The sequence below is a fragment of the Macaca thibetana genome, chromosome 12, assembly GCF_024542745.1.
Source record: "Macaca thibetana thibetana isolate TM-01 chromosome 12, ASM2454274v1, whole genome shotgun sequence".
NCBI classification, from domain to species: Eukaryota; Metazoa; Chordata; class Mammalia; order Primates; family Cercopithecidae; genus Macaca; species Macaca thibetana.
This window is the reverse complement of record NC_065589.1, coordinates 46,111,795-46,136,646: the sequence shown is the minus strand read 5'-3', so window position 1 is coordinate 46,136,646 and position 24,852 is coordinate 46,111,795. Positions and strand designations below refer to the sequence as shown.

Genomic DNA, 24,852 nt, shown 5'->3' with positions numbered 1-24,852 from the left:
GCTAGACATTTCCATGTAAAGTAATACTTCCAAAATAAACAATTTATCAGCTGCAGTCATTAAATCTATTTTATAACCTTAAATCTATTTTGAAAATAGAGGATGTGTGTTTTGGGGAACATTGTCGTAGAATCAGTTGATCTGTTTTATAAATTCAAATGTGGTGGATCATGGAGGTGAGAAGAGGAAAGCTTTGTTTTGTTTTTTAGACTACGGGTGTTGTTTTCCCAAATGTAGCAACTATTTTGTTTTTTCTGAAAAAGCTAAATGTATCCAATAACAGAATAAGAATTTGGGGTTTTATGAATTACATGTATTCCATATATACAATCATCTCTTGTCAAAAGCCTAATCATATGCAGTAGGGGAATTTAAGCAAGTTTTTCTCATAAAGGAATAACATATAGTATATCACATATAGATGAAAATTTCTATTCCTTCTGGCTTCTATTCTGGAAGGAACGGCACCACAGAATCTCTTAGGCAGCAAAGATGGTACACTGCCGTTTGTCTGTGATTTTAACCTTTTGTAAAAGTTTCTAATATAGGAAAATAAAATATTTATATTTTCTTAATATAAAACAATTCCACAAAGCACACACAAAAGAGGAATGTTTCAACATCTGATGTTTGAGGTTACTGGATGAACAATGATAAAAATACTAGCCATACACAAGGAATCATGAAAGTATTAAATAGCCAAAAACCATAGTTTACTCATAAGAAGTAAATCTGGCAACACCAGCTTTTAGGCAGTCGGACACGCATGCCTAATTTTAAGTTTAAACATTTAGTTATTTTTCCACTTGTTTGCTTCTTTTTTTTTAAAGGAGACTCTGCAAATAATACTTGTTTACTTCTGATTCCTTATTACAGAAATTCCTTATTATAAATGACTAATGAAGTTTCCTTGAGTTTAATTAGAATTAGTAAGCACTACATAAATAAACCTTAATATAGACTTATCTCCTAAAGGAATGAACTTTCAGCAAATCTTGAACACGTTTTGCATATAGCAAATTAAAATCAGGTGACAAAAGCATCCATAATTAACAAAAATCATTTTAAAAATAAATAGGCCTAAGAAGGGAGAATTGACCTTTAAAATGAATTTTATAAGACCTATATCAGCCTTTTACAACCAAAGCTTAATAAGAATAACAAATATTAATATTAGTAATTATTATCATTTTTGCTACTATATCCACTTACTATATGTGCCAGGCACTGTTTTAAGTTCTTTATATTGACTCATTTAATTTTCACAATAATCTACAAAGTAGGTCCAATTATTATCTCCATTTTAAAGATAAAGAAACTGAGACAGGAGGAGATAGAATAATTTGTCGCAGTGGGGCTGCTAATTAACCCAGACAGTTCCACTCCAGAGGCTAGGCTCTTCACCACACTATTTATGCGCTACAAAGTCACGTGCCAGGACACTTACCAAGCGCATGCTTAAAACTACCAGATACAAATGCATTGTGTCCATTTAAGACACACAGGGCATGATTTTCTGGGTTTTTCAGCATCAAACGGAGACAGAAGCGATGATGTCGTACATCTTGGGAGTGCATGGTAACTTGATTGAAAATGTTCCAGAGCTGGGGTTTATTGACATTTTCCATTACCATTATCCTAAAATTGCAGGAAGAGGGTAAGGGAGAAAATAATGTAAAAATCTTCCTGATTTCTAAAAATGAAACCCTTCAGTGCTGTCCTACCAGCACTGAAATGTACCATCCTCTAACAAGGAAAAGCAGACAGTTTCAATCTATTTAAAGCAAAACTCTCCTACGCAATAAAAGATTTTTCCCAGAAAATGTTGCTTTAGTGTTTCTACATCTTATTTCTACTTTCAACAAAACTTTTAAACTAAAACAGAAGCAAGTGGTTTAGGTTTCACTTTTTCTCTCCTTGCCCACTATAGCTGCAGTACTGAATAGTAACTCATAATGATATTTGTCAGGCATTGGCTGGGCACGGTGGCTCACACCTGTAATCCCAGCACTTTGGGAGGCCGAGGCGGGTGGATCACCTGAGATCAGGAGTTCGAGACCAGCCTGACCAACATGGAGAAACGCCGTCTCTACTAAAAATACAAAATTAGCTGGGCCTGGTGGCACACGCCTGTAATCCCAGCTACTTGGGAGGCTGAGGCAGGAGAATCGCTTGAACCCAGAAGGCAGAGGTTGCAGTGAGCCAAGACCATGCCACTGCACTCCAGCCTGGGCAACAGGACTGAAACTCCATCTCAAAAAGAATAATAATAATAATAATAATGATAATATTTGCCAAGCATTGTTAGAAGGCATAACAACTCCTTTAACCTTCATCATAACCCTATGAGATGGTAGTATTATGATAACCTTTTATAAGTGGGAAGACTGTGGCACTAGAGATTACCTAACTAGCCTAAGGTCACGTAGCCAGTAGGCATCAGGGCTGGGATTTGAACCCAGAAAGTCTGGTCCTAGAGTGCATCTTCTCATATACTGCCTCTTGAGAATCACCAATGAACTGAATTAACCAGTTTATTAATAGGACAGCCAAAAGTAAAGTAGCTTCTAAATCAAAGTACATTTACTTACTCTATTAAAGAATCTAACTAAAATAAATAACTGGGAAGTCACCTGATATAGTTGTATGCCTTTCTGAAATTTTTGTCCAGAATTGCAGCAGACAGACCAAAGTATTCTAGTTCTTTGCGTTTTTGCCTGTCATCATAAAATGAGTAATATTCCAATGAGGAATCTACAAGCAACTCAGCCTCTTGAAATCGGGATAGGTCACATAAGGAGTATATGGCCTTCAACAGAAGATTCCACCAGTCATCCTTTGTCAAGACGCTTGTAAGCACAGCAAATATTGCTAAAATGAGACCAATGAAAACCAGTTAGGACACTGCATTTCCAGAAATAGCAGTATTAGAAAAATTCACATAATCAATTTTAAGATAAGCTTAATAACCATGAGCCTAAATTGTTGCCAGTGCTCTCTGGACAAAGATGAGAAAGGGTGGTTGCTTACACTCCTTCAATACTACCTCTTTCTACTCTGCCAGTTTAACCACCTGCATTCCCAGGCATCTGATTCGGACTTGTTCTCTACAAGTTCCAGCTAGTTCCATCTGCATTTCTCCATGCTAGCTAGGATATATCTCCTCCAGGGTAGAACAAGTGTACTTTCTATGACTGCAGTCCCATAGAGAAGTGGTCCCAACCTTTTTGGCACCAAGGACCAGTTTCATGCAAGGCAATTTTTCCATGGACCGGGGATGAGAAGGATGGTTTCAGGATAATTCAAGCACATTACATTTATTGTGCACTTTATTTCCATTATTATGTTGTAATATATAATGAAATAATTGTACAACTCACCATAATGTAGAATCAGTGGGAGCCCTGAGCTTGTTTTCCTGCAACTAGACAGTCCCATCTGGGGGTGGTGGGAGACAGTGACAGATCATCACGCATTCAATTCTCATAAGGAGCATGCAACCTAGATCCCCCGCATGGGCAGTTTACAATAGGGTTTGCGCTCCTATGAGAATCTAACACTGCTGCTGATCTGACAGGAGGGGAAGCTCAGGTGGGAATGTTCGCTTGCCCACCCACTACTAACCTCCTGCTGCGCGACCCAGTCCCTAGCAGACCACGGACTGGTACCAGGGTTGGGGACCCCAGTGATAGAGGTTTACATACATACGGGCATTCAAATGTTTGCTTAGCAAAAGACTTCAAATTCATACTTTGAGATTCAAGTTGTTATCTTTTTCTGATCTCAATTTTCTCTGCCTTAAAATGTCTCTTTAACAACCTCCTTCTCTTCCTTAGTTCTCTGTAAAAAGCCTCCCTTTTATAGCCCTTAAGAAATATCAAAAGCCATAAAAAATTTTACTGTCTTTGATCCAATAATTTTCCTTCTGAGAATCTATCCTAAACAATCAAAATATGGACAAATCTGTATCTATGAATATGCTCACTACATTACTGCTTATAAAAGAAAATTGTCAAAAGTGATCATATGCCAAAAAATAAGAAAATGATTAAATAAATTATGGAACCACTATCCAATGGAATATTACACAATCCTTAAATATAATAACTGAAGAGAACAGAGCAAGATGATGAAATGTCTATCCTGGTACACCAGTGTAATGTGATCCTCACCATGATAAAATTTACAAAACAAAACAAAACCTTATGAGCCTACGAAAAACTAACCATGGACCTCCAGTGAGGAATCACTGAAAGAAAACAGGCAGATCACACAGAGAGAAAAATACAACATAAGAAAACATGGTTGAAAACACAAGCTTCAGAGGTAGAAGCTGTCGTCTTTTAAAGTTATATTACTTGAGACTAGGTCTCACAGCAACTTTTCAGAGTTTCTATGACTATTGCTACATTTGTTAAAAATTATTTCATAGAGAATGGAATATATATAAGTGAGGTCTCTGGACAAATAATCTATACTGTCATCTAATCTACACAAATTTCTTAAAATATATTTTCTTTTTAAAAAGTCAAAGTTTTGTTTTACTTCTTTCACAGGAAGATCCAAGCAGATGCTTTCCTTTGAATTTTTTTAACTTAAAGTATTTACATTTAGCCTTTCCTTTTTAACAATGAATGAGTTTATTACACGTGAGAGATTTAGATTAGAAAATCTCATTTTATTTGAAAAGGGTATTTTCAATTAATTACTTCATGAGTCTTTTTCAATTCAGCCAAATTTTATATAACATAATGCAAATGAAGTTATTACCTTTTGCATCACAATTTGCTGACTCTTGGTCATTGCTGTCTGATATTTTGTCTCTCGATACTTTAATAAGATAGAGATGCCTCTCTCCAGACTTGGAACTGGATATCAAACAAACTTGGGCTCGATTCATTGCTACCTGAATTAAAGATGAAAATTTCAGATTTTTTAAACAATAACTTTTTTGTTTAGAGACAAAGTCTTGTTATGTTGGCTCAGGCTGGATTTGAACTCCTAAGCTCAAGCGATCCTCTCACCTCAGCCTCCCGAGTAGCTGGGACCACAGACACACGCCACCATACCCAGCTCTAAATAATAATTTTTTAAAGAAAACCTATGGGTCACAGGTGCCACAACACTGAAAGCTCCCTCAGTAAGAAAAAAAAAAAACCAAATTACTACATTACAAAGCTAAAATTAGAATGAACTGACTTATTTTTTTCTTACCAAAGGAATTTTGGTCACATTCCTCACCTCAGAAAGAAAAAAGGCAATTCACATTACCATTATAACATGTATACACACACATCCCCAGAGACACACCCACAGAGCTACCTCCCTGAAAATAAGCCAGACTCAGAAAGAATATTAGATCTGGAAAATACTTTTGCAAAGTGAGTAATTTTGGCACATAGTTCTGTCTACAGGGCCAATATCTGATAGTCCTATAGTGCTCACTTTTCTAAATATGTACTAGGGAAGATTTTCACTTAAGCTACTGTCAAGAACTTTCAGTCATATACCAATAATCTCTAGCTTTTTTTTATCTTTCACTTTAAAAAGTTTGAGTTTAATGAAGTAAAACAATTATCAAATAGTATAAGCTATGTTTAAATGAAATACTAAACATTTTAAAAGTCAACAAGGCTAACATGAAGAAAGATCATTACCCACCTTTAAAAGCATGGCTAACATAGTAAGTAAGGTATCCACATAACCATACATTTTGCCTTGTGAAAACAATAGAGTAGAACGATGAAGCAATAACTTCAGTTCCTAAACAAATAAGCACATGATGATGAGCCCAACAAGATTCCTTTTCTATAAATTGTTTTATTTGCATAGAAACATTTTTAAAAACCAAACTTTAAAAACATTTGCTTTATGGTCTTTCACAATAATTAAGAGCCAATATTTTAAAAACTGTAATTTGTAATAAGTGGCTGAAACCTAATACTTAAAATCATTTTTCAAAAACATTGAATTTAATACACTAAAATTTTGGATATAAGCTGTAGAGACATCCTTAACTGAGGAGAAAGTTCTAAAATATAATGTACCACGAAAAACTTCCCTCTATGTGACATGGCCCACCTGCTGTGCAGCATTTGCATCCTGTGCTAAAGTATCTGGATCATACATTGGTTCCAGAGCTTCCAGGGCTTTCTCAGGCCGGCCCAGCTGCTGCTGAAGGGTAGAAAGTGAAATCCTTGCATCCAAATGGAGTGGGGCCAGATCAACCACCTTGCCATAGCTTTCGGCAGCTCGCTCCATATAGCCTAAGGCCTTTAAACATTCTAAGATGATGTTAAAATAAAGCATAAGTATGAACTACAGATTTGTAAACTGGCCAAAATTACTTTCCATTTTAAAAGAAATACAGCAATGTAAAAAATTATAACAAGAAATGAATGCGTATTTCTAGTACTTTAAAACTATCCCTAATCTCTATTAATCAGTCGATCTCTCATAAATTTAAATTGCTAAGGAGTAATCAGTGTATACATATAATTTAGGGTTCTGCTTTATTCATTGAGCATTACATTTTAAACACTGTCTTCACTGGCATCTTGAATGGTTACATAGTAATCAAATTGATTATTTAATTATATTATTTGCCATTTAGGTTGTTTCTAAACTTTTACTCTAATAATACTACAGTAAACATCTTCATATATATAAACCAGAGCGCACAACTGGCAGACCAGTATAACCCACAGGTATGTTTTATTAGCCCATTTTACTTTAAAATAATAATTTCATTATTATGATGACCATCATCTTTAGGTTAAATTTTGATAATAAAGGAAGAACACTAATATGGATGGATCATCACAGTGACATTTCTTACATTTTCTCATTTTTCACTTTAAAAACATTTTGTTATTTTGTTATGTTACAAGCACTGAATTCCTCTAATTATCTTTCTTATATACTGATCCCAAATTTCTTTACAATTTTTAGATGACTGAGATTTTACCTTTCATTCATCTCAAGCCACATGGGCTCAAAATGGAAACAGCATTTATCAGAATCATGACTAAATAGGATGTTTAAAGTACATACTATTAGTAACACAGGAGCAGTTTCAATATCACAGCCCTAATTAGAAAGGCAATAAAAACTCAAATATCCTGCTCATGTCTTGAAAATTCAAATTTCACAAATAATGCAACTTTTCATGATGGTATTACATTTGTATTCATATTCATTCATCTAAACGGAAAAGTGTTATCTTAATCATTAAGTGCTCTCTTTCCTAGTCCATATCTATGATGTGAGTGCACTACTGACCCAAAATGCCAATCAATGCTTCTCTAGTTATAGACAACTTTCTGTCATCATATAATACTTGAGAGCCATTAGAATTTTCTGCCATCACACAGTATTTGAAACCAAAACTATTCGATTTTTAAAGCGTCTTTTATGTTGACTCAATAAGAAATCCTATTAGAATACTTTTTGCTTTCATGTAAGAGCCATTAGAGTTTTCTGCCATCACACAGTATTTGGAACCAAGACTATTCGATTTTTAATGCGTCTTTTATGTTAACTCAATAAGAAATCCTATTAGAATACTTTTTGCTTTCATGTATTTCTTCAAAAGATTTAGTCATGTTTCTTAAGCTATTTTTTCCAGTCTAAACGATTCACTTCAGATTACTATGGACTTAGGCACAGTGTAATAAATGGCTGATAAAACCCAATTTTAAGCATGTATGGCTCAAAGAGCATTGAAAAATATATTAATTTTTCCCAAAATAACATATTAAATCTATAAAAACTCTTCAAAATTAGGTTTTGCCCCAAGTCTGATAATCCTTTACTAGAAACCAGAGCCTATGGTTAAGACAGGTTCAAGACAGGCATTTAAGGGAAATGAGTCCTTCTACTTCACTCTGGCATCATTAAGTAAATCGTTCCTCCAAAGCATTAGTGATGGGGAAATCACTGAGTAGCCTAGCAAGACAATTTAAAACACTGACTTTCAAAAAACTCCCCTGAAACCAGAAATACTTGCACTCTAATAATTATTACCATCTTGGGAAAGTAAGTTCTTGGCTGCTTATAAGATTAAAACTTCTTCCTCCCACAAAAAAGTGTTACCTGCATGACGAAGCCAAACTACTGCAAGGTTGTATCTTTCAGAGCAAACAAGAGCACTGAGGAGGGGAAGTGCAGAATTATATTCACCAACATCCAGAAAAGCTTCAGCAACATCTAGGTATAGGTCTCCCATATCTTCAGGATTCTGTTCTACTAGTGTTGTCAAGAGAGGCTAGACCACAAATAAAAGCCTGAAGTTAAACATTCATTACAAACGTGCACATCTATCTATAGGTTTTTTTCTCTTTTTTTTTGAGACAAAGTCTCTCCCTGTCACCCACGCTGGAGTGCAGTGGCACAATCTCGGCTCACTACAACCTCTGCTTGCTGGGTTCAAGTGATTCTCGTGCCTTAGCTTCCTGAGTAGCTGGGATCACAGGTGCATACCACCAAGCCCAGCTAATTTTTGTATGTTTAGTAGAGACAAGGTTTCACCATGTTGGCCAGGCTAGTCTCAAACTCCTGGCCTTAAGTGATCTATCCGCCTCGGCCTCCCAAAGTCTATAGCTCTCTTTTTAAACTACGTATCAGTTATATGAGGCAAGCTGAAAAGGAGCAGGGCTTAATAAAACCAGCTTTATTGATCAATTTTCTGTTCACTTCTGCATCTTTATTTTAAATAACTCATACCCATTGAACACATTTTGTGGATCTGTTTAAAGACAGGCATTGCAGGAACTAAGACACAGCTAATCTGTTTTGCTCTTCCTCTAACCAGCACAACATCCTGTGCCTCAGGGCTTCTGTGTCTGCTGATGTTTTTGGAAAGCTGTTTCCTTAGATATCCCCATGGTTTACTTCCTCACTTCCTTCAGGTCATTATTCAAATGCCACCTTTTGTTTTTTTTTTTTTTTTTTTTTTTTGAGACAAGGTCTGCAATCTCTACCTCCTGGGCTCAAGCAATCCTCCCACCTCACCTCCCAAGTAGCTGGCACTACAGGTGTGTGCCACCACACCCAGCTAAATTTTTTGTATTTTTTGTAGACATAGGGTTTCACCATGTTGCCCAGGCTGGTCTTGAACTCCTGACCTCAAAAGATCCGCCCGCCTCAGCCTCCCAGTGCTTGGATTTTAAGTGTGCACCATGGTGCCCTGCCAAATGTCACCTCATCCCCTATTGAAAACTGCAACTTTTCCCTGCCCCCAATATTCCTTATTTTCCTCCCTTTTTTCCAGAACACTTATCACCAGCCAATGTCCTGTATATGTTATTTATTTGTTTTATTATCAAATCCCATTAAAACAAAAAAGCATCCCAATCCATGAGGGTATGGATTTGTATATTTTACTCAATACCTTATCCTAAGGTTTACAAAGTAGATGCTAAGTACTTTTTTTTTTTTCAATAATATACTTGGTCCAAAGTCAGCAAAAAAGAATAGCTGTCAGAATTATTGTCTAATTGTCTAATGACAATCTCAAATTGTCTAAAGACAATCTCAAATTATGATCTTTAGATTGTTATTTTAAAAGAAAAATAAATTACTGTAAGCCCAATTGCAAAACAATTTTAGTTTTCATAATGTATTCATACAAAATTATTTGATGCCTACTGTTACCTCCCTGGTTATTAAGAAATGTGAAACTCTAGGGTCAAGTTATAATTTCTTGACATCTAAAGAAAACAGATGGTGCATTTGATCTTAAGTATCTCAAGTACAGATCTTGTTACATACGTTAAGTGGTTCAAGAATGTTGAGATGTACAAGGCAGACCATCAACTTCACTGTGATATCTATTGGCACACCATCAGGTATAGTGCAGGTGACATTCTCAGGAGCTGGGGAATACACAGACAAGAAGCAGTTCCTATATGCAAGCTTAAGATGTGTATCTTCTATGTAAGGCCTCATTTATTTCAATCAAAGCAAACGATTCTACAGTCAATTCTTAGTGTGGTCAACTCTACTAAGTTCTTATATCTCTCTGAGTCTGTCCTTTGGTAGCAAGTATGCTTCCTATTCTATTTCTAACACCTTATGTACTTATGTGAAACTTACTTTCACACCTTCTACTAAACTACAGAGAACTAAAATGACAAAAATAATAAGGATATATGAACCCTCTCTTTTTTTTTTCTTGAATTGAAAAGTCTGTTTTTAGTGTTCACTAGAAACAGGCTAAGAAAAGGATAAAATACTGTGTTATTTTCTAAAACCTCATTACAGCAAAATAATTTTTAAAGCCCTGGGAAATTAAAGGAATTTTTATCCACATTTAAAGTATTTTGCAAAGTCTAATAAATTCCAAATAGTTTACATGTTTTTGCTTCAGAAAAACCTGAAGTATAAAGGACATTACAGATGTAGCGTAAGTGGTGAAATAAAAAAATTACTTCAAGAATTAAATAACTGTATCTGTTTTACAGAACTTGTCATATAAATTATAGTACAGCCAGTCTTCCATATCTTCAGGTTCCACATATGCAGATTCAACCAACTGCAGATCAAAAATGTTAAGGGAAAAAAATATATATATAATATATATGTGTATACATATAATGTGTATATATATATCATTAAATAATACAAACTTAAAAAGCAATATAGTGTAACAGCTATTTACATAGCATTTACATTGTATTAAGTATTAGGTTGGTACAAAAGTAATTGTGGTTTTTGCCATTAATAAGTAATCTAGAGATGATTTAAAGTATACAGAAGAAGATACATAGGTTATATGCAAATAATACACAATTTTATATAAGGAATTTGAGTATCCAAGGATTTTGGTATGAGGGGTGTCCTGGAGCCAATCTCTCATGAACACTGAGGGGAGGCAATATAGATTGCCTAAAATTGCCAAGTTATAGGAGGATTTGGACAAGTTTAATTAAGAGACTGTTTTTATCACTGAGTTCTAGGACAATAACTGGTATCAGCAATCCAGTTGAGATATTTAGTCTGCTGAATGAGAGAGCAGAATTTACCTACCATGTAAATTTACTCACACTAAGCCCTGAGCTCCATGAGGACAAGAACCATGTCTGACTCAAGGCTGTATCCACAACATATTTCTTCTGTAGACAGTAGCTAAGGTCACCTGTCTAAGGACTAAACACAATGCAGTCATTTTAATGAGCCTTTGACTTTACTAAAATGGGATTCTATCTTTATCATGTATGGGTTCTATATTCCAACTGTATCACTTTGATTTTCTTTCTAGAAATGCTGTTTGCTAACAGTCTGAAATGCTGGTGTCCCACCAAAATACCTGTGTTGAAACCTAACCCCCAAGGTGAAGTTATTAAGAGGTGGGTTTTTGGGAGGTGACTATGTGGGTGGGATTAGTGCCCTTGTAAAAGAGGTCTGAAGAAGCTTGTTTGTCCCGTTTGCCACGTGAGGACACAGCAAGAAGGCACCATCTATGAGAAAAGGGCCCTCACCAGACACTAAATCTGCTGGTGCCTTGGGCTTCCCAATCTCCAGGACTGTGAGCAATAAATTTCTGTTGTTTATACATTACCCAGTCTAAGGTCTTTTGTTATAGAAGTCCAAACAGACTAAGATACTGTTCAATAAAATATATTTACGTGTTTTAACTTTCAGCAAGAAAAGTATATGAAATACTTTAAATCTCAGCATAGGCCTTAAAGATATAGTGTGTATAGATGCATAAGTCTAAACCCTGCTTTCATATCAAATCAGAAAGTAAAACTCAACCTTATGTTGAATACAAGATGTGTGCCTAAAATTAAGTGATTCAAGAAAGCTGAAAATGAAAGGACAAAGGTATAGCAGGCAGGTGCAAACAAAAAAAACAGGTGTCACAATCTCAATATGAGACAATGTAGAATTCAGACCAACTATATTTAAAAAGGTGGCCGGGCGCGGTGGCTCAAGCCTGTAATCCCAGCACTTTGGGAGGCCGAGACGGGCGGATCACGAGGTCAGGAGATCGAGAGACCATCCCGGCTAACACGGTGAAACCCCGTCTCTACTAAAAAATACAAAAAAACTAGCCGGGCGAGGTGGCGGGCGCCTGTAGTCCCAGCTACTCGGGAGGCTGAGGCAGGAGAATGGCGTAAACCCAGGAGGCGGAGCTTGCAGTGAGCTGAGATCCAGCCACTGCACTCCAGCCTGGGTGACAGAGCAAGACTCCGTCTCAAAAAAAAAAAAAAAAAAAAAAAAAAAAAAAAAAGGTAAGAAAGTCACTTAATAATGCTACAGGGCAGTGCTACTCAAACTATAGTCTGGGACCTGTGCAGGTACACAAACTGTTAACAGTTCAAACAGGTAAGTATGGAGATCGAGAGTAAGTATTTAGACACTTTAATGGCAATTTGACAATGCTAAGGAAAGTAGTATATATATTTATAGCCCCTACAGCTTATATATTATTAACTAACATTTAACAACACCATCTTTTAAAAAGCTTGTCTTTGTGTCACTGATACTTTGTTTTCCAGAACTCCCATTAGGTCTTTCATATTTAGAAGAATTTAAAAATGTGACCATCAACAGAAAATGCATAATCTACCAATAAACAGTCTCCTTTTTAAAAATGCATACTAAAAAACTACCTTTGCTCACTTTGGGGGATTTGTTTTAATTTCCTAGTCTTCTGGACATATCTTTTTCTTTAAAGTTATTTCATCAACTCTAAGCTGCCAGATTTCAGATGCACCATTATTTTACATACTAAAAAACAAAGAAGCCACTACTTAAACTCTAACTTGTTGTTGATTTATGTTAATATGTACCAGGAAGGAAGGAAGGGAGGGAGGAAAGTAAAATATATTAAACAACAAAATGATTATAGCGACAGTTAAAACTTGAACAGAACTTGATATTTCTCTAATATTTTTCAAAACAAAGCACAGATTTTTAACACAATTAAGAAAAATCTTAAACAGAAATTATGGCAGTAAAATAATAACTTAATTGGGCCTTGGCTTGTACCTAGGCCAGGTCCTAATAAAGTATCGAAACTGGCAAAGCCTCCTTCGCATGCCCTAATCCATGCTTCCATCTGCAATTTCTACTCCTTATTCTACTCATTCACACCACCCTGATGATCAACAGCCCCAACCACAGACTGCGATCTGGTCCTGCTCTTCCAAGCAGAGCTCCTACACCCTGTGACTCAGTCTGGATCACACTCTCCATGGGTATCTGCTTAAACTGGGCCTCTATAAACATCTTCTGATCCTTGTACACTGCCCTCTATTTTTCCATAACATCAACTTTGCTACAGAAATTATCACACAACTCTTAAACTGTATGCATTTCATCTGAACGCCTCTTCACCCCTCCATTTCCTTGAGAACAGGAAATGTCATACTCATCTGCGTATTCTCCACACACCCAGCAGTCCCTTACAAGAAACTTATTGAACTGGGTTTCCCTTCCCCAACAACTGTCCACTTTAACATTTATCTGTCCCACATCTCACCTTGGGCCTTACTCTCTATGAATTAGCACAGACTGGCTTGTGTAAGTGAATTACTACTCGCCATTAGGATGGATCATATTTTAAATAACAGTTTTTGTTTTTGAATAATTATGCCTTAGCGCAAAGGATTACATAATGATGGATTTTTAGGCATGATGACAGGCCAGGGAGAGAGCTGTTTTGAACCAGGCAGGACTCAGTACCAGCTCACTTGCCCCTTCCGCAGATTCCATCAAAATCCTCACAGGGTAGGGGTTGAAGGTACTATCCAGTAATTCTCTTACAAGAGCCGGGTTATATATTCTGCTCATAGAGATCAGTTTTGCTACAACTTGATATAGGGTCTTGAATGTTAGTATTTTTACAGAGTAAGTTAATGAGTATGGTACAAAGAGACTCTGCAAGCCACACTTAGGTATAACTTTCTAACCCAATCATTAATTACACATTTGAGTTTTCTAACAATGTAGGGTAATCATATTAGCTTCTAATTATTATATGAATGCTTAAGCTTAAAGCAGAATGTTTTAAATAAGAGCATTTTAGGTCCTATTTGAAAATCAAATTGCTTCAGTGTTAAAGGTTTTTGATAAACTTTAGTAATTTGTTTTCTTTCCTATAAAAATGAATGAAAAGGACTGTCAATGAAAAATGCCATGTTCAAATGGACATACTAAGAAATAAAAGGGACTCAAAACAAATTTTTTTAAAGATTACTTGCAAGTCAATACTCACAAGATATGAAATCTCTCAGAAAAAAATTCTTCTTGGGAAAACTTATTATGAGAACATTAACTATCAACTCACCACAGTATGAAATAAATTTTCACCATAAAACGCCACCTTATGACCAAGAGAGGATTATATACACTTTCCTAAGCAGAGGAAACTACAACCTTTATTCTCTTCTGAGGTGCCGTCTTCTGAAGTTTTTTTTTCCAGCACAATTCCAGAAAAATCTGTAATTACCTAAAAGAATGGGACAGAAGAAAGGAAATAGTTATGTATGAAAAACCTTTTCATGATGCGAAGATTTGTACAGTTATTTCAAATAATCCTGAATATAAAGATGGGCTATAAAAAGAAACTAAGTCTTTTAAAAATGAGAAACCCTGTGACACATTAACATTTTAATATCCTATTAACTAATGCAAACTCAATGAATATAACTTCTCTATATCAAACCAACCTACTTTCCCCCAACCAGCTTAAGAACCAAATCACAGCAATTCATCTGACTGTTGAGTCCTACTACCCTGAAGTACAGACATACTTAGCACCTGTGATAATGGCAATATTTTTTATTATGTAACTATACTTCATATTTCGTACTGAATTGCTATAGAATCTAGAAATCACTTGTTTCCATATGGAGTTTAAATATATACATAATTTAATATATAACTAAAACGAAGAACTGCCAATTTTTAAGAATTTCTAGAACACAGAAACACGTTCAAAACCTAACAGAGAAACACATAAGCATTCCTACCTCCAAAGCTTTGTCATACTGTTTGTTAGAAATATATAGTTCAGCTGCTATGTTAACATCTTCCATAGAGACTAGGCCCTGGTGTTTTGAGAAAGCTTCATCAATTATGTTAATAGCAGAAGTAACATCATTGGCTTCATAGTAACTCCTAAAAAAAAAGTGGCAAAATGGATGAATATTTACTTAATTCCAATTATAAAACTCATTTCTTTGCTTAGGCTATCTAACAATGAACAGTGATTTTCATTTTCTTAGAATTTGAGAGGAATGTATATTTTCTTAAAATCATAATCAAAACTGATCCAGAAAAAATGTGCAGTGTCAGTAACAGTGTTATAATTTCAAGCATCTCACTCTCCAAAAGCTACCTCCTATCATTCCAGCTCATTCCCTCTTGTAATCCAATACCAACCCTTCTACCTCGACAGATCTACAAAGCATAGGTCCTACCACTTTTTCACCATCGCCTACACCCTGCCTAGGCTTACTTTCTTCCTTCTCCAAGGCCCAACATTATAATTATTCCTTTGCATACATCCTCATTCCTCTTGCCCTGCTCTCCCTTGATCAAAATCATTCAATAACACCCCAAGCCTGGTTAAAATACAACTATATCTACTCTTCACCACCACCTGCCCAGCTGACCATGTCGACTGGTCTCACTCTAAATTGATGACCAATAGCCTCAAGCAGGTCCATGGTACTGATGAGCAGTATTACTAGTTACCTATTCAGTACTTCTCAAACTTGAATGTGCATATGGATCAACTGGCTATCTTGTAAAAATGCATATTCAGATCCAGTAAAGCTGGGGCAGGCCTAGATCCTGCATTTCTGACAAGCGTCCAGGTGATGCAAATACTGCCAGTCTGTGGGGCAGTAATGTCCTAGACAACTATTGACATCTTCTCTCTCTCTTCAAACTGCCAGCAGCCTCCCAGTCCTACTCTCAGTTGATGGCCTTGCTTGATATTTTTACCAAGAAAAGAGAATTAAATCAGAACATCCCACATATTTCCAGCACATCTACCTACCATTCTCTTTTTAACCTAATCCAATCAATTTTTCCTCTCCCCACTCTGCCAATATTTCTAATCTCCTTGTTGCTAAATCTGTCCATTCTCAATGCTCATTTTATGTGATCTATTTGCAGTATCTCACACAGATGATCATCCCTCCTCCTTGAAGTGCTTTCTTCAATTAAATTCTAGAACATCATGCTGTTCTCAGTTTCCTCCTACTTCATTGGCCATTTCCTTTTAGTCTCCCAGCTGTTTCTTCTTCCTGACTTGTAAACATTGAAGTGCCTTAGGGTTCAGTCCTCTACACCCTGTCCACCTCCCCAACCCACCCCTCATATTCAATACATCAGAAAATCTTGAGAGCTCAGCCTTCAAAATACATACATAATCTGATTACTTCGTACCAGTTCCTGCTGCTTACATCCTGGTCCACGTTACCATTTTCCCTTCTATGTATCACTATAATAATTTCCTAACTGGTCTCCATGCTTCTGCCCTTCCACTATTCAATCTGTTCTCAAAAGAGCAGCCAGAATTGATGCACTTAAAATTTAAGTCAGACTATGTCACTTTTCTACTCAGAACCCTCCAGTGACTTCCAAACTCATTCAGAATAAAAGCCAAAGCCCTTACAATAGCCCAAAAGGGCTAAAGATCTATTCTGATATCTCTCTGCACTGCTCCCCTTAATTCTTCAGCTTCCCTAACCATACTTTCTACTTGCTATTTCTTTTACCTGTGATACTCCTTCCCTGAATATCTGTTCTCGTACCTACTTCAATGCACCTTTAGTCAGTAGGACCATAAAACAGAGAATTAAGTCCTTCTCTAATCACTCTATCTAAAAATAACACACCCCCACCCCAAACATCAAATTCCTATCCCTTTTTCCTGCTTTATTTTTCTTCATATCACTTATCAACATCTGATGTACTACATATTTAGCTGTTTATTTATTGCCTCTCTCTCTCACTGAAATGTAAGCTATACAAGAACAGGGGATTTTTAAACCTTGCTCAACAGTAGATACCCTGGTTTCCTGTACAGTACCTAGTGCCAAAGATATATTCAATAATATTTCTGGAGGGAAAGTAGGGACCAAAGGGAAAGCCTAAACAGAAGTTACAGTGATAGAATTCCATGTAGGAAAGACCTCAATGGCAGTGGCAGAACTGACAATCATCACTCTTTCCCAAAAAAGTATTATATCTAATAGACGTGGAAAACCAATTTACTATCATAGGCCACCTAACATTTCACAAAGTCAAAGGCTACTGGACTAACCACTGTGACAGCTACAGATTTAACTAACAGCAAATAACCTGAGAAGACCCTCAGTGCTCATGGTATTCCATCAGGGATCAACTTAGGGTTGCCTTGCCTCAGCAAAATTCCTAGAAATGTTTTCTAGTAGTCCTATGCAACCCATCCCTGGGAGGGTAAGGGACAGTTTCACAGCTAAGCATCATTGTGATAAAGGCTGTGGAATTAATAGGGTCACCCCTAATGTACCCTGATGGAGATGGTTACTCCTAGAACAAAATATCATCTGATATCCCTAGAATAGAAAGCATATCACAAGGCATTACTCAGCAAAAATGTTTCCTACTTTGTTTTGCTGTGCAGCATACCAGAGAAGTAAATGCAGTAGGGTATATTTTAGAATAAAATATATATCACAGTCAATAATCTGCCAACTGTAAAAGAGAATTTTTATAGTCTTAAAATATATACTGGCTCAAGATAAAATAATAGAAGATCCCAAACCATTAACATTTCATTGGCAAATCTGCAATAAAAAACACTTTTTTAATTATTGCAAATATACACAATTTCGACTAAGTTTGAAACCTGAGAACCTACTCATCCTTTTAGGACGTGTCCCATTTTTAAACCTCTGAGCACTTGAAATGTAACCTTATATACACAATTTTTCTAAGCAATGACACAGTTGACTTGGAAACAGAAAAGTACTGAAAATTCGGTACAACCTAAAATACAGGGCTGGGCATGGTGGCTCGTACGTGTAATCCTAGCACTTAGGGAGGCCAAAGAAGAAGAAATGCTTGAGGTCAGGAGTTCGAGACCAGCCTGAACAACACAGCAAGACCTTGTCTCTGCAGGAAAAAAATTAAAAATTAGCCGGGTGTGGTGGCGTGCACCTGTAGTCCCAGCTACTCAGGAGGCTGGCTGACAGGATCACTTGAGCTCAGAAGTTCACGGTTGCAGTGAACTATAAACACGACATTATACTCCAGCCTGGGTGACAGAGCAAGATCCTGTCTCAAAAAACAAAACAATAAAATACATAAGGCAAAACACTTCTTGAACTTCAATGAAAAGTACATTCTATTCCAAATATATGCTTTGATTTGCAAAATAAGATTAACAGCAGCAACTAGATATGTTTCACTCCAAACTTACTTTGCCATATCTCTAGCCAGCTGCATAAAACGTTCGCCATCAGATGGAGACAAAAGGTTTAAAATACGCCTATAACCATCCATGGCCATTTTATGATCACCCATCTGTTCGTAAAGGCTTGATCGCTCCCACAGATAACGGACATTAGTAGGTTCATATTTAAGAGCTAAAAAGAAAGAAATACAAATTATTTACCACAAAAAGGGGTACATGGTACCTGGGTGTGATCCATCATCATCTCAGAAAATTTAATAAGCAAACTAATTCATCAATGAAACAAAAGGAGTTATTCTGAATAAATGTATTTTCATAGGAACTCTTGACTAGGTTTGATGTAAGACCAGATAGAATCTGAATCTCAACAGTAATCTTCTTCTTAATGTGGTCAATCTAGTCTGATGTTAATCCTCAAGGAACAGCTTAGAACCAACACTGATCTTAGTGGGAAACTGAAGGTACTATTCATCTACCAACTTTTGTGTTGTATTATCTCACAACACTCAAAAAGTCCCTGACAAACATGAGAACAGAGGAACCCCAAATACCTACCTCTAGAATAACAGACAATAGAAACAAATTTATCTCAGCCAAAATAACACTCCAGAGTAGCAAATACAATGATCAAAAAACCTACTATGTAACATCTTATAAAAGTGAAAAAAAAAAATTTCAATTACCTTTTGTATAGCAAAAAATAGCCTGTTTAATATTGTCTTGTTCCAGAGACATTTCTGCCAGTCTAACCCATTCTTCTGTGTCACTGGGATTTAAATGCGCAGCAATCAACTCAAACTGCAATGATTTTTCCATGTCACCTTGGTCCTCATATATCATGGCAAGAGTAGAGAATGGCTCATAAGCCAGAGGAGCTATAACAAATTAAAAAAATAAATTCCATTGGCTGAGAGAAGAGGCTTGAGTTGATGTCAATCCCATGGTTCAAACTGTGTGTCTTTTTTTAAATACCTAAACTCTTCAAATCACTCTAGCAGAATTATACAAACTGCTTAAGACAAGTTAAAATAAATGCTAGATTATATCTGCTTTATTTTCATACATTTTTAGCATTTTTAAAGCATTGCTTTCTCTAAGCAAGGTATAATTTCATGAAAATCCTAATCTCTACCACATCTTCCTCATGAAAATTCCCCTTTGCTCAGGATAAACATGGCTCGGTATCAGCAAGTTCATCCCAATAAATACCAGCCACATCAGTGGGGCTGAATCTTCATGATTTAGCTCCCACACCAAGGAGTATGGTATGAATGAACAGATGATCCCTAAGCAGCAGCTAAATGGATATCAAAGTGACTGGCTAATCTACATTTCTGAAATACTGTTTCTGAAACAAAATTCAAAGATTATGAGGTATTAAAGTCAACGATTTTTGTCAAAAACAACTATAAACTAAAATAAAGGGAACAAATAATACTGGAAAGTAGGAACCAAATGAAATATACTAAAGGAAAAAGTCTGTTTAATCTTAGGCAGTAGCCTCAAATTACCCTAATGAATAATCCGGGAAATTATAGTAAGACTTTTTTTTTTTTTTTTTTTTTTTGAGATGGAGTCTTGCTCTGTCGCCAAGGCTGGGGTGCAGTGGCCGGATCTCAGCTCACTGCAAGCTCCACCTCCCGGGTTTACGCCATTCTCCTGCCTCAGCCTCCTGAGTAGCTGGGACTACAGGCGCCCGCCACCTCACCCGGCTAGTTTTTTTGTATTTTTTAGTAGAGATGGGGTTTCACCGTGTTAGCCAGGATGGTCTCGATCTCCTGACCTCGTGATCCACCCGTCTCGGCCTCCCAAAGTGCTGGGATTACAGGCTTGAGCCACCGCGCCCGGCCTATAGTCAGACTTTTAAAAGGACCCTAGTCTAACCAAAAAGAAATGCCAAACTATTGAAAAGATGAAAGTTTACTGTATTACAGCTATCCAAACCACTCTGCAGAGCACAATTTGGCAACACATCAAGGAAAGAAAACAATAACTATAAGTAATTAGTTAAAAAAAAAAAACCACACTGAAGGTATCATTCAATATGCCCAAGACGCATCATTTAATTGAGAGATAAGATGACAAGTTTAAACTGTCTTTTACCAAAAAATAGATAACATAATCTAGTACTGCATGATCTAGAAAACAAAAGGAAAAAAGAAAGCTCTTCAAGTGGTTTTAATATAATGTATTTCCCATACTGACAATTCAAAAGTCTAAATCCTTCAACTGAAACATTTAAAAAAAAAAAAAAAAAAAAGGTAACTGTGAAATTCAACAAATATTAAGGACATCTCATTGAATCATACTCTGAGATTTTCATTTTCTTGTGAAAAGTGGCAATTACCATTACCACAATCACCCTTAAGCTTCTGAACATATTTTCCAAATAGTACTGTGAAGTACTACCCCATTTGTTTTAAGTTAGACTATTAAACTGCTATTATTAATAAAATCCCCACAGAAAACACCTTGTCTTATGATTTCCATGCACATCAATATCGCTTCTTCACGTTCTCCTCGAGCAAAACGAATGTTGGCTTCACCCATGAGACCTCTCAGAGCTCTGGGAAGTTTACTCCGAGGTCTTTTCTCCTGTATGGAAGAAAAATGACATTTAGATTAAAATATAGTGAAGTCTTAGATTTCACTTTATTTTAAAAATTAATTCCAACCATATTAATAAAAATAGAATATAATAAAACTGAAATTTCCCTTTAAAAATTTTCAGTTTTCGAAACTCAGAACTAAATAGTTGCAATTCCAATTGACTCTTTAACATTAAAATTTATAAAGTCAAAATTGGCCATTCTTGTAATCCCAGCACTTTGGGAGGCTGAAGCAGGTGGATCACTTGAGGCCAGGAGTTCAAGACCGGCCTGGCCAACATAATGAAACCCATCTCTACTGAAAATACAAAAAAATTAGCCAGGCATGGTGGCGCACACCCATAATTTCAGCTACTTGGGAGGCTGAGGCATGAAAATCGCTTGAACCTGGGAGGCAGAGGTTACAGTGAGCCAAGATCACGCCACTGCATTCCAGCCTGGGTGACAGCTCAAGACTGTCTCATTAAAAAAAAAAAAGTCTAAAACTCAATTGCAGAAAAAAAAGGGTCAGGAGTTACTAAATTACTAATTAGAATAATAACAAATATAGAGCTGGATGCTGCAAAATGGATTTATATTCCAGGATTATGATGTAATCTACTGAAGATCCCCCTTCTTTCAAATTTATCCACTCAAAATGAACTTGTTTAAAAAAGTATCACGTTATAGTATGGACATGGACATATGTTTTAAGACAGAGTCTCACTCTGTTGCCCAGGCTGCAGTGCAGTGGAGTGATCTCAGCTCACTGCAACCTCGATTTCCCGGGCTCAAGCATCCTCCCACCTCAACCTCCAGGGTAGCTAGGACCACAGGAGTGCACTACAACACCTAGCTAGTTTTTTAAAAAGTTTCTTGTAGAGACAGAGCCTCACTATGTTGCCCAGGCTGATCTTAAACTTCCTTGGCTCAAGCAATCCTCCTGTCTCAGCCTCCTGAACTGCTGCCATTACAGGCATGAGCCACTGTGCCTCACCAGTATGGACCTTTAAATAGCAAACCCGCAGTCCATTTTCACACATGCAATAATTAAGGTTGTGTTTGTGTGTCTGTTAGATTCCACCTTTCTAGCATCTCTTAGAAAATAAATGGCCCGATTGGTTTAAATGAGCCACTTTGCTTTGACTTTATTTATTGTATTGTATTTATTTTTTTGAGACAGGGTCTCGTTCTGACACCTAGTCTGCAGCCTTGACTTCCCCAAGCTCAGGTGCTCCTCCTACCTCAGCCTCCAGAGCAGCTGGGCTACATAAACATTATCTAATAGGAAACATAATAAACAAATAACAGTTGTGTCATAGTATTTCCTTTCATATAGTTTGAATTGTTTCCCAGGTCTAACTTACAGACTTCTTTTTCAATTACTATGTCACTTTCTTCATTGTTTATAAATACCAAAATAAGTAACAATTTACTTTCATCATTTTCTTGGTTTCACGATTGAGAACCATCTCCAATACAAATACATCGCCAGCAGTGGGTTGCTCAGGTGTTTCTTCCTCCTCCTCCTCCTCTTCTTCCTCTTCCTCCTCATCATCTTCATTCTCTCCAAGCATGGAAGCAAAGACCTTGTGAACTGACTTACTCACTCCATCTGATGTTTCTCCTGAGAAAAGAGACATTGATGATGGGGGTTGGGGAGGAAGCTGCAGAATTCTCTGTGAAAAACAAGTACTTTCTAAGTATAAATTTTTACCCCAAGAACACCAAATTTGAAAGTAAAAAATAGTAAATGAACACCCTCAAAAACCAAACCAAAGAAGAAAGTTATCACAAAGCCATGTATTTTATTCTATAGGAATAGCTGACTCATCCTTTAGGCCTCATCCAGATTTATAGGCAAAATTAACCAAAAAATCAGAAGCACATACAATAATAGAGAGGAAAAAAAATAGAAGAATTATAAGACATAGACCTAAGAACTAAACAAGACTAGCAGTATGGAGCCCTGGTGGTATAGCATAGTGGTTGAAAGTGAGGGCTCTAGAGCCAAGCTGCCTGGTTCCAAACTTTATCTCCATCTATCACTAGCTGTGTAACCTAGGGGAAATTACTGAAGCTCCTCTATACCTCAGTTTCTTTTTGCAAAAAGGGTTAATAATAATTTATAGGGCTACTCTGAGGACAAAATGAGTGTGAGTGTGTCTGTGTACATATACACTATGAATGCCTAGCATATAGTAAACACCCATTAAATGATATTATTAGTATTAAAATAGCTTTATTATTTCAGGAATAAAATATATGACATAGTTCATTTGTATCTCAGGATTCCACCATAGTATAATATAATGATTTTTGAGTGTCAATAATGATGACTTTGAATGATCAAGAAAAAGTTAAATTCAGAGGCCAATTTTCTGTTAAAGCAGAGGCATTGCTATGGTTTGAATATCTGTCCCCTCCAAGTCTCATATTGAAATTTAATCCCCAATGTGCCAATACTGAGACATCTTTAAGAGGGGGCCTTTAAGAGGGACTGGGTCATGGGGCTCCGCTCTCATGAATGGATTAATCCATTCATGATTTAATGGGTTATCACGGGAGTGGGACTGGTGGCTTTACAAGAAGAGGAAGAGAGACCTGAGCTAGCATGCTCAGCTCCCTCACCATGTGATACCCCATATCGTCTTGGGACTCTGGAGAGTCTCCACAAAGGTCCTCAACAGATGTGGTTCCTCTGCCTGGGACCTCTCAGCCTCCCTAACTATAAGAAATAAATTATTTTTCCTTATAAATTACCCAGTTTCAAGTATTCTGTTATAAGCAACAGAAAACACAAAGATAGACATGTAACATATTTCTGGAAAAGTTCCAACAAAATAGTTAAAATTTTAAGTATATATATAGAGATATAAATATGTTCAAAAAATACATATTTTCTTTGAGATGAAGTTTCACTCTTGTTGCCCAGGCTGGAGTACAATGGCGCAATCTCGGCTCACCACAACCTCCACCTCCCAGGTTCAAGCAATTCTCCTGCTTCAGCCTCCCAGGGTAGCTGGGATTACAGGAATGTGCCACCACACCTGGCTAATTTTGTATTTTTAGTAGAGACGGGGTTTCTCCATGTTGGTCAGGCTGGTCTCAAACTCTCGACCTCAGGTGATCCACCTGCCTTGGCCTCCCAAAGTGCTGGGATTACAGGCGTGAGCCACCGCGCCCAGTCAAAAACCTTTTTTTTTTTTTTTTTTGAGATGGGGTCTCACTTTGTTGCCCAGGCTGGAGTGCAGTGGCACGATCCCAGCTCACTGCAGCCTCCACCTTCAGGGTTCAAGTGATTCTCATGCCTCAGCCTCCCGAATAGCTGGGACTACAGGCATGAGCCACCACATCCAGCTAATTTTTTTTTTTTTTTTTTTTTTTTTTTTTTGGAGACATAGTCTTGCTCTGTCGCCCAGGCTGGAGTGCAGTGGTGCCATCTCAGGTCACTGCAGCCTCTGCCTTCTGTGTTCAAGCAATCCATCTCAGCCTCCCAAGTAGCTGGGACTACAGGCGTGTGCCAACACACCCAGCTAATTTTTGTACTTTTAGTAGAGACGGGGTTTCGCCATGTTGGTCAGGTTGGTCTTGAACTCCTGGCCTCAAGTGATCCACCCATCTCGGCAGTGCTGGGATTATAGGCGTTCACGCCTATAATCAGCCTGTGTTCAAAAACTCTTATGCATACTTACTTATGTGAAATGCTTCAAATGCCAAAGATGATGTCTAAATGAGATAATCAATGTTTAATGAAGAACAGATTTTAAAAGCTGCATGTTCTGAGTAATAAAATATTATTTTGAAGTCATAAGGATCATATTCAAGAATTCTGAACATTCA

General features: G+C 36.9%; 1 protein-coding gene across 1 annotated transcript in view; it reads right to left on the bottom strand.

Annotated features, from left to right (window-relative positions):
• The window catches only part of GTF3C3 (general transcription factor IIIC subunit 3), a 35,575-nt gene that overhangs the window by 6,156 nt on the left and 4,567 nt on the right, over positions 1–24,852 (bottom strand). Inside the window, exons 3-15 of the mRNA XM_050752813.1 lie at positions 22,446–22,636; positions 20,893–21,016; positions 19,105–19,296; positions 18,428–18,593; positions 14,982–15,129; positions 14,386–14,458; positions 9,772–9,875; positions 8,095–8,266; positions 6,082–6,284; positions 5,662–5,763; positions 4,771–4,906; positions 2,634–2,871; positions 1,448–1,638 (exon numbers count right to left, since the gene is read on the bottom strand). Of these exons, the coding sequence (XP_050608770.1) occupies positions 1,448–1,638; positions 2,634–2,871; positions 4,771–4,906; positions 5,662–5,763; positions 6,082–6,284; positions 8,095–8,266; positions 9,772–9,875; positions 14,386–14,458; positions 14,982–15,129; positions 18,428–18,593; positions 19,105–19,296; positions 20,893–21,016; positions 22,446–22,636 (2,040 nt within the window). The remainder of the gene's footprint in view (positions 1–1,447; positions 1,639–2,633; positions 2,872–4,770; positions 4,907–5,661; positions 5,764–6,081; positions 6,285–8,094; positions 8,267–9,771; positions 9,876–14,385; positions 14,459–14,981; positions 15,130–18,427; positions 18,594–19,104; positions 19,297–20,892; positions 21,017–22,445; positions 22,637–24,852) is intronic.